Source organism: Pinus tabuliformis, chromosome 3_1 (genome assembly GCF_031772625.1).
Source record: "Pinus tabuliformis cultivar Carrire ecotype Pingquan chromosome 3_1, CPIR1, whole genome shotgun sequence".
NCBI lineage: Eukaryota > Viridiplantae > Streptophyta > Pinopsida > Pinales > Pinaceae > Pinus > Pinus tabuliformis.
In genome coordinates, this window is record NC_142301.1 from 712,112,000 (window position 1) to 712,123,665 (window position 11,666).

The following is an 11,666-nucleotide window of genomic DNA, read 5'->3' on the forward strand; positions in this document are numbered from 1 at the left end:
GATATGGTGAGAAAAATGTATGAGGATGGAAGGAAGAGCATCACCCTTAGAGAGAAGTTGAATTACATGAAGGAAGAGAAGCAATTGCTTTCTGCCAAATTGCAAGAAATGGAGAGGCAACTTCAGATTGCAAATATGAACCTGGAAACGATGCATGAGTTGGAGACATAGCGCTTTGTTGCCAAGGAAGCCTTAGTCAAGTATCAACTTGAAGAAGAGGTAAATAATTCATGTTTGTCTTCAAATTCCTCTAACAATGTTTATATTGGTTCTTTTGAAAAACATAATAGAGGCATAGGTTCCAAGCTAATGTCCAAGATGGGCTATGAAGGAAAAGGTTTGGGCAAAAATGCACAAGGCTTTGTTGAGCCAATAATGGTTGAGGAAAGACCTAGGTATTTGGGTCTTGGCTATGGACAGTCTTATGGAGAAAGTTCCAAAGCTGCAATGAAGGCCATTGAAACAGTTCCAAGAAGGAGTTTCATTTCAGGTCTTCTACCTCAAGAGTGTAAATATTGTATTCATGGAGAATGCAATATTCCTCCATTTAAAAAACGTTGGAAGCTCTTATCAGGAGTAGTGTATCCCAAGAAGTTGGTAGATGAAAATGGATAGCCTCTTCGCCCTACCAATTGGAACATGACATCTTCCAATCGCAATCCTAGATCAACAATGGTAATAATTATTTGATATAATGTAATTTCAACTAAACAATTACATTAATGTGCTTACTAATATCATTGATATTGTACTAATGGCATTCAATATTTTTTGAAATTATGATTCGAGTAATGATGAGAAACCCACCTAGCAAATTCTAGTGCACCCTACTACAACGTCAACTCAAGATAAGGTTGCATTAAGAGCAAGACTGGGAGAATAAAAATACAAAGAATGGTTGAATCAACCACCTACTTAATTCCCACTAGGCAATGTTGTTAGATTCATTCCAGAATGATGAGTTAGGGGATAATGCTCATATCAATCATACCTTATTTGAAAGCTTGAAATATGTTGCCAACACCCCTCTCTTTGGACCTGGCGACAAGTCAAATTCTACTCAGCTGGGGACAACGCTATTGCTATACAACTTGTAAGCAAATTTTGGCATGTTGAATGCATATTTCTCGACAATATTAAGGTTAGTCACTTGCATGATCGATTAAGTCCCTTATATTTTGAGAAATCTTGTCACACAATCAACATCATTAAAATGGTTGATTTTAAGAACGTTAAATATTGACATTATACAATTATATTCCTCATCAACTGCAAGTTATTCGAAGATAAGGTTGTTCTGAGTGATAATGTCTCACTGGGAACTTGCGAAGAGGCAAAGAAGTTGTTGAAAATTTTGGGTGTTGAGTACATATCATATCATTTATGTCTGAATGATTGTATTCTATATAGAGGATAATATGCAGACAAAAAGATATGTCTGAAATGTGGGCCTGACAGGTACCATAATTAAAAAAAAATGGGTAAATCATATGGTCCTCCTCATAATATATTGAGGCACATGCCAATAACCCCAAGGATTCAAAGGCTCTTCCGTTGCAAAGTATTATCTATGCTATAGGGATGACATCCCTCACATAGAAGTGATTCAGGAGTTATGTGAATCCCAATAAATTCAATAACCATGAAGAATATAGAGGATACATGGCCTGAAAAATTCAAGGATGAAGTATGAAGTCTATTACTCAGCATAGTCATGGATGACCTCAATCCATATTCCCTCCAAAACACCAACTATTTTGTTTGGCCTAGTAGTAATCAATAACAATAGCCCCCCATGATTGTCTATGAAGAATGAACATCTTATGTTTTTTCTCATAGTCTCTGGTAGAAGACAAGTGAAGAATATAAATGTCTACTTACAACCATTAGTAAATGAATTGAAGGAATGATGGAAATGGATACATGTGTATGATGTATTAAGACCCATCACAAAAGAGGAGTTTTATGTTGTTTGACATATGTGCTTACATCATACATGATTATCCAATCTTAGGATTTTTCTCTTGTAATTACATTTTTATTGATTTGTTTATATACATATTAATATTGTTTCACATATATTTAATTTAATTCATTGCAATTTCTCTGATTTTCATGGTCTAATGTCATGTTTATAATAATTTAGGTTCTATAACAAAAGAGTATTATGAATATAAATGTTGTGGACCCTCTATTAAAGCTAACCACCTACGAAAGTCACTATATCACTACTCGAGGATAACCCAAACCAGGGAGAACCCAAAACCCTGCAATAATGACACCAACTAAATGGTTGTTTATAACATAACACAAAGTTATACAACATTTATTTTCCTATTCGCTATGTTGCTAACTTTAACTTGCTCAAATTTCTCTTAATCTCCTTGAATTTGGTTGTACTTATTTGAGCACTATACTCGATGTAGATTTTCGATAGGTAGTAAAAACGAAAAAATGATATTTTTTTTACAATGGCAATTTTTTTTTTTAAGTAATCACAAGGAATAAATTTCCTTTCTTATTACAAACAATAGGTCCTATGATTAAGTGTGACTTTTTACTGAACTTCACAATAGAGTGGACACATATTCTTTTCACTCGACTTCACAATGCAGTGGACAAGTATTCAACACAAGGATGGTGTAAAATGAGTAAAATAATAAAATGTATAAACCAGCTCCAATGAAATACAACGAAAATTTATTTAAACTATTGTTCAACAATTGCCTCGTGTTCAATGTCTGTTCATTGTACTCCTGCATACAGTTTGCCAAACGAGGTATTTGGCAATAATATCAACAAATAAACATTTAATTATTTTTTAAGTTATATTGTGGAAAATTTAAAAATATCTGATATATTTTACTAAATAATAGTGAGTAACTTAAAATTCAAAAATATGTATGTAGTTTTAATAAAACAAAAACAAGACAAAAAAATATTTATAATAAAAAAAATGAATTGTTATTTATTAAACATATTTATAATAAAAAAAATAAATTATTATTTATTAAACAAGTGTTGTAGGGCTAATAAAACAAAACAAAAAAAATTATAAAAAAAGAGAGGAGAATTTTTTTTATAATAATAAAAATGAATTGTTATTTACCAAACAAGTGTTGTAGGGCAGCTTCACCATTGCCACTCAAGTCAAAAATTATGTTATGGACAAAATTGCATAAACAATTATAATTTATATTGGTCAATGTTAACTAAATTATTTAATAGTGGTTAATAAGCAAATGACATCCTATAGTCTTGCTTCCAGAGGAACTAATAAATTGAGATGTGAAGTGGATAAATTAATTATTTTCTCATGCACATGGACTTGCATAAATTATTGTGGGCAATAACCACTAGTAAGTCTACACATTTACAATTTTACTTCTATATAAATGTTGAGAAAACATAAATAATGGTGAGAAGTAACTCATTGTAAATACAGTTATTTACATCTGATTTCTATTTTGTTTCTTCGAAGATTTGTTTAAATTCTAGTGAGAAGTAATTGATGATAGATATGTTATGTATTATGTTCAAAGGCTTACTTAAATTATAGTGAGAAATAATTAATTGTGAATATGTTATTGACTTCATTCAAAATTTAAGAATAAAAATCACTATACATATATCTAAAAATAATATATGAATATTGCCACTGTATCAATAAATTATGGCATTAAATATATGACATAATTATTATTTGTATATACATAATATTATATTGTAAACCAAAGTTATAATAAAACATTTAAATTATAATCCGATCAAATATTTGAAAAATAAATTTTTAATAATACTAAAAAATAAATATTTATGGTTAAAATTCAAATATTACAAATATTGTAAAAAACAATGGTCAATGCTCAACATAAACCAAGCAAATACATTACTAAAATCTTACCTGGAATGGACGACTAATAACAAAAGTTTGGGAATGGACGGCTAATAAGAAATGTTTAGAATCTTTCGTACATTATTTTAATAAAAACATTTACTGATGGTATTGTAAAGCACCGGGCCAATGGCAACATTCTTATTGGACAGTCGATTTTTCCTCTGAGCGCGGCTCTTATTCAATGAACTTTTTGTCATTTTTAAGAACATGTCTGTGAGGACACTCCTAGGCAGAACGTGGTGACAGAGATGGAAGTGGATGGGCATTTTGACTGGTTCATATTGTATGGATATGGCTTAGTATTGATTGCAATATACAATGGCCGCTTTAAATTTAAAATGTCGTTTGAACTTGGACAGATTCGGATTCAGCTTCCAGAGATGACGATGTTGCATTGAAAATGTCCAACAAATTCCGAGTTTCGATGTGAAGTAGGCCGCTGCACTGTATTGATTGTAGTGTCTACACCGTCCGATTGGCAAATAAGTTGCAGTCTTCCTTGGGCGGGACTCAATTATTGTTGTTTTTAATTGACTCGCTGTAGATTTCCAGCACCAACGCGCAAAAAAGATTCAGCTTCACTCGGTTTATGGCTGCCTTCTACGCCTGGCTAAATGGCTTGTACTCATTTTAAAGAAAAACACATTTTATTTTATTGGGCCCGTTATGATGTACACTTCAGACACAATGATATTATTATATGTATAGTAGTTTGACCTGTACTATACAGATTGAGTAGGTTTAATGAGTAAGAGTATGTGTTTTTTTTAAAGGTTCAAAACCAGAAGACTATAGAGAATGTATGGATGTGTTTTTTTTAAGAGGTTCAAAACCAGAAGACTATAGAGAATGTATGGTTTAGTAGACTTAACAGTAAAATGCTAGAATATGTATGCCTTGCTAGAATTAATAATCAAATAGCTTCCTTGTCCCACAACAAAAAGTCTAGTCTAATGCATAGTTACCAAATTCGGCCGAATCGGACTGAAGAATTCGAAAATTCGGCAAGATTAAACCATTAATAAGCTGAAATTCGGTTCAGACACATAATCTCCCAAATTTATTTTTAAAATTTTCTTTGATTTGTGTTCTTCAAGAAGTCGTTCCTACTCCATTTTCCGTGCCTTAGTTTCTTCATGCACTTGTAGATATTGAAGGTTGAACGTAATTCTCCATTTATATAGATGTTTAAAACTATTGAGCCATTAAAAACTTAATTTTCCGTGTTTGTTCTGCAATACTCTTAAAAAATTCATGGTTCTATTTATATCAAAGTTATTTTGATGTTTGACTTGTTATTAATTTTTACATTGTTTTTAATTTTTAAATAGTTTGTTTATTGTTAGCTTAATTTTTATATTAGAAATAATGAAGTTTTCTAAAAAAATATGTGTAAAAACTATTATTAAATAAATAGTTTTTGTATTGAATTTTTTTTTCCACATTAAAATATTTTTTTGTATTTTGGTTTTTTTGTGTTTTTTTTTTTTTTTTTTTCACAATAAAACATTTTTTTTTTTTTTTTTTCTAATTTTAATTTCTTTCTTATAATTCTTTGATGAGTGAGTAATGTAACTGGAATTATTTATTCATAATAAAATTGGTTGTAATTTAGTTTTTTAAATGGGTTGTAATTTAGTTTTTTTCTTTTAAGAAATTTGTAAAGAAAATATAGTATGGTTTCTAAATCTTTTAAACAATTAGGAAAACAACAAGATAGTTCTAATTTGATGATTCTTGATAATTCTAATTTAATGATTTTTTATCTATATTTTATTCATTTAGTAATTAGGAAATTGTCCAAATATTCGTTATTAAAAATTAAAACTTTAGTTACTATCTTTTGGTACAATTAGGAAAATAGCAAAATATTTCTAATTTGATGATTCTTGATAGTTCTAATTTAATGATTTTTTATCTATATTTTATTCAGTTAGTAATTAGAAAATTGTCTAAATATTGATCATTAACAATTACAGCATTAGTTAATATCTTTTGATTGACAAAGAGGAATTGTTTCTACTAATTCCAATATCTCATTCACTTCTATTTGAAGAGTTAGGAAAAGAACAAGAATTCTAATTTGATGATTCTTGATAGTTCTAATTTGATGATTTTTAATTTATATTTTATTTTAGTAATTAAGAAATTGCCTAAATATTTATCATTAAAAACTACAACATTAATTACTATCTTTTGATTGACCAACTTACAATTTTAAGGGTTTTTTTTCTTTAATGTTAAAGAGTTTGTTCCCCCATTGTATCTTATTCACTTCCATTGAAGAGGAGTTGTTTCTACTAATTTCCATATCTCATTCACTTCCATTCAATAATAATTGTTTCTACTAATTTCAATGTCAAATTTTATTTACAACTTCTATAATATAATTAAATTGTTAATTTAGATTATTCAAAATTTAAGAAAAAATGTTATTAATAATGGTGTAAGATGTATATTTACAAATAGTGTAAGATGTATATTGGCGAATTTTTTCCGTATTAAATTTTAGAGAGTCGAATTTTTTTCGTATCGAATCGAATTCGAATTCGAACTTGGTAACTATGGTCTAATGTACCAATTTGATACCTAATTTAACAATAACATTAACCTTCGTTAGATAATAATAATTATTATTATTTGTTAAAATAAAATAAAAAAACACTAAACCAGCATCAAATCTGAAAGAGTAACCAGACGTGGAGTCAAGGTCAAAGAAACTCTTAGGATGGACGCATCAATGAATCATTCCACATGTTTCGTACATGGGTTTAACTTTCTTTGAATTTGGCGAGACAGTCCCCGCGAGTGATCTGGTAAGCTGCGTTTAAATTATTCTAGATGGTGTTTTCTAGCGATAAACTAATTATTTTTTAATTTGTTCGGTGGTCAAAATGGGAATGTTGTTTTTATTTTTATAATTATGGGAATGTTTTTATTTTTATAAAAAAATTATTGTTCAACATCATAAAAAATTTTAAGGGCATTCAAAAACTTGAAGCTTGATAATTGCCAATTAGACTTTTAGAAATTATTGCATGATTTTATCAAAATGGTATCAAGATTTTCACATTTTTACAGCAAGATTTTAAATATCATTTATGATATAGAACAATCAATTAGTTTTTTTTTAATATGGGACTTTACAAGTATAATTTTGATTTAACTATGAGATGGTAACTTTAATATGGTGAACTTTCAAAATTTTAGAGATGCAAATCTTTTCTCAAATTTTGCACTAAAAAAATAGATTAATGCTTAGTAGATTGGGGCTAAATTGTTTCTAGACTACTTCATAAAATTCATTACAATATAGTATTTGAGAAAATAGTAAGATTAAACTTACAATGATATAATATTGAGAAAATAAATCTTAATATTTAAAACTTTATTAATAAGTGAAATATTCAGCACAAGGAAAATCAATAAAGCAAAAATATAAGTTTTCCTTATGCTACAAACTTATAAATAAGCTAGGTCACATAGGTTTGGATGTAGTGATGCTTAGTGCCTTATGCAAGGATATACAAGGGTTATACATATCCACAATGATATAATTTCCCTCTTTAAATAGGCTATATTTTACATGAAAGCCATGGACAAATAATATGAACCAATACCATGGGTCATTTTTATTTTTGTTATTATTTTATTTTTAGTGAGCTATTTTTATTTGGTTACTTTTATTTTATTTTGATCTAGTTAAAATGTTTATATTATATTACATTACATCTCTATCATATTGGCATCTACCATTACATTAGCCTAGATCCATCTTAACTCCGGATCTATCAAGCTAAAGAGATCTTGAAATTGTATTGCTAGATTTTAGTGAATTTCAATGAAAAACTATTTAGTTTATATAAATTAAACTACCCCATATATATATAAATAAATTTGATTTAGTCAAAATATTAAACATTATCTTACAATATCTCTACTATAATAAATTGAAAAAATAATTAAAATATTTACATTACATTATTTATTTATTTAACTCAACGGAAAATATTATATATATATATAATTTCTCGCCATCACAATTTTAAACATTACAATTTTAAACATTAGATTACATCTTATGTATCATCTTCTTATCTACCATAAATATGATAAAGATATTGTAAAACAGTTGTGCCTCTCTGCGTAATTACGTTACAACATCTCACAGCTCTACCATGCTGGATTTTACCGCCACTTTCTATCATAAATGGAAAAGACGACTCGCAACTATAATTTTGGGGAACACAAAACTCTAGACCTTAACTTGCAAGAGGGATGAGAACAAAAGTCTGGACATGGAAAGTTGTACATGGAAAAGACTTGACTAGCAAGTAGGAGGAAAAAAATTTTGCAGCCAACAAGGGCTGCAATTATGTTGAACATACACATTACATAGACAGTCACGCAAACAGTCGAGAAGAAAGTTGTTATTGGACATTCCAGAGAGGTCACACACAGGCAAAGGCCAAGAAATCATATGTAAAGAACATTTCCAATTTCCTTCGAAACAGGCAACTGTTTGTCTGAATCCTACTCCTTTCATTCTACTGTTATATCGCCTGAGGACCTTTTTCTAAATGGTTTTGACTATGGACAAATTTCGTTATGGCGAATGGAGAGGTTGCATAGCGCTAGCTGGCGTGCTCTCGAGTTTATTGCCTCTTACTTCTCCTCAACCAGGTATGTACTAATTATGGAACCTAAGTTCACAGTTGCCGGGAATGTTGTAGTTTTTCCGTTGTGTTTAACTTTCGGAATCGTCATTTGAGTGTCTGCTTGAATCACCATTTGATGTCTTTTTGATGAATCGTCATATTTGGTTGACAAGATATTGTTTTATTAAAAGTAATTTCTGGTCGTGTGGAAGGATTTTTACGTATCGATTGTGGATGGAAAAGCAATCGAACTGGAGAAGACAAAGTAACATGGGTTACTGATACTAATTATATAGACGTCGGTCAGATAGCACAGGTCGTGAACGCCTATGATTACAGCGACGGTTCTTACCTAGAGTTGGATACTCTACGATATTTCCCGAAGCCTCTGAACAAAAGCTGCTATCGGTTGTCTGTGACCCCTAATATACCTTACCTCTTAAGGCTGTGGTTTAAGTTTGGAAATTACAGTGGATCCGGACAATTGCCAAGCTTCGCTTTCTCTATTGAGACACTGGATCTGTTAGCTATGGGAAACATAGCGATCTCAAATTCAGATAAAGCACTTTATAATGAAACAATATTTGTCAGTTCTGGCACAGTGCTGTACATCTGTTTGATCAGGACCTCGGAAGCTGATGATCCCTTTATCTCTGCTATCAAACTGAGGACGCTTCAACAGGGCATGTATGGACAGGCTAAGCCAGGAACGATGTTGATGTCAGTATGGAGATGACGTTGGCGGAACATTAGGTGAATATTTCCAACTGTATATATTTACCTCTAATTAAAGAAGTAGTGGTATAAAACGCTACTTGTTTTATTAATAAAAAGGTAGCACATGGGACATTTTCTATCTTTCCATCTTGGATTATATAATTTATCCAAATTTTTCGTAATATTAAAACTTTATCGCAAAATATCTTTGAGTTTGACATCCTTTGCTGTACAAAACAAACTGTTCAAAATTCTACTAACTTTTACCAATCCTATTTCTGTTGAAGAAAAATCGTTTCAATTGCTATCACTTTCCAGATCACAACAAAAGAAACTTTCATTCTCGGTTGCTTTTATGAGTAGTTGATAGTGCCGGCTGAAAGTGCTTGTCAGAGTTTTGATGCCGTTCATCCAATTGACTAAAATTGGAGGATTGAATTCATTTGGTAGCTTAACCCAATCTAGATACACTAGATTTATATCTGATTAATTGTTAATTATTTGGCCACTTTCAATACTCCCCCACAAAGCTATAATTTTTGTTTTACTATTACAGCCTTTCCCACCTCCCACCGAAATAATAGAGTTTATCAACCTTAATATAAATAACTACTCCACAACCACATGCTCTACCAACATAAACACCATAAAAAAAAATCTACTGAAAATAATTGCCATAATTCTCTAAGCTTGAATTTTCTGCCACCTTTACTTCTCTTACTTCCCTTCATTGGCTCGGCCCAATTTCGTTAAATTGGCTACGGTCTCGTAACAAGCAAGCTACTGTCTTGTTAATGTCCTCATGCGCCTCCCATCCTTTCTATTCAAAAATGATAACATTAAGCTTCATATATATATATATATACCACCGATACCATAACGCTGAATGAATTTCAATACGAGAGACAATTTTGATGTAGTAATATTCACCATTTTGAGATATTTTTGGAATTGGCTAATTTTATAGCAAACAAATTCCATTTTTAAATAAAATGGGGCTCAAAGATATTCAAAAATCTGGTTATAAATAGAACCAAAATTTTAAAAATACACTGAATTTAGGATAATCCAATGTTACGTGGGTCGAAAAACTTTGTCCCCACAGTTTTGCGCGTTAGACCCAGATACATGGGTGTTTCGAAATCACCAAATATTCTGACTACTTAGATCACCGAATACTGACCAAGAAAGAAATATCACTCTTAACATACTCTTGAACTTCTTCCAAGTAATGATGAGTTGAATGGTCTCGTATGGATTAAACAGGTATCCTGAAGACGAGCTTGACCGGATCTGGACATATAAATCAGATTTAAGTTTTTCTGATAATCATTCTTTACAGTTTGCAAGTTGTAAAGAGCCCATTTCAACAAATAATACCAGCAAACATCCTCCATCTGTTGTGATGCAAACGGCAGCGGTTACTACGGGATTCGGTTTTCAATTCACAGTAGGATCGACCAACGGTCATAAATTATTACTGCTCTTATATTTTGCAGAGATCGAGCAGCTAAATATCTCTCAATCGAGATCTTTTTACGTGGAAATAAACAGCGAAATACGGTCTGAAGCCATTAGTTCATTGAGCAATTATTCTACGTTGGAACGAACATTCATTAATAATCAAACATATGACTGCTACTTTACTTTGGTCAACACAAGTGACGCTACTAGTAATCCTATAATCAACGCTGTTGAGACTTACATAGTAGTTGACACCGAACCTGCAACATATGCACAAGATCGTAAGTTACCTTCCTAATGTTTTGAGACTGGAATTGTTGATATTATGATCCAATCTCTAACCAAGTTCTTTTGATGATGCAGTAAAAGCGCTTGAGTCTATCAAAAGCAGGTTTGGCATGAAAGGTTGGATTTCTGATCCTTGCTTTTTGGTCCCGTGGAATGGAATTGCATGTGAGAGTAGTACTACTCTACCCATAAGAATTTCGGAAATGTAAGTTAATTTCTTCGATATGTTTCGAGCTGAAATCGTATGACTGTCCAGATTCTCGGAAATGTAAGTTAATTTCTTCGATATGTTTCGAGCTGAAATCGTATGACTGTCCAGATTCAATCGTGAAATTTTATATTGACTAAAACTTGTTGCCAGCAATCTGTCAGGGAAGAACCTTACAGGATTGGTGCCTAATGATATTGGACAGTTGACCGCATTAATTAATGTGTGAGAAGAAATTAACCATATTTTAAGCCTAGTTGGACTCAAAAGAATTCTGGATGCGGTTGATGGAGGGGAACACAGTTTGTATCTGAATATTATATATCAAATCATAATATATGTGCAACATCATTTGTGTTGAAATGGCAGGTCTCTGGATAATAACTCTTTTATGGGGAATCTGCCAAATTTCTCCAGTTTAACCAAGTTGGAG

General features: G+C 31.1%; 1 protein-coding gene across 1 annotated transcript; it reads left to right on the forward strand.

Annotated features, from left to right (window-relative positions):
* Positions 1–8,490: 8,490 nt before the first annotated feature.
* On the forward strand, positions 8,491–11,462 carry LOC149189220 (putative LRR receptor-like serine/threonine-protein kinase At1g51860). The gene is made up of 5 exons (XM_089410150.1): positions 8,491–8,581; positions 8,730–9,276; positions 10,540–11,018; positions 11,101–11,230; positions 11,387–11,462. Exons 1-5 carry the CDS (start codon positions 8,491–8,493, stop codon positions 11,460–11,462), a joined length of 1,323 nt encoding a protein of 440 aa, XP_089266276.1.
* Positions 11,463–11,666: the final 204 nt, after the last annotated feature.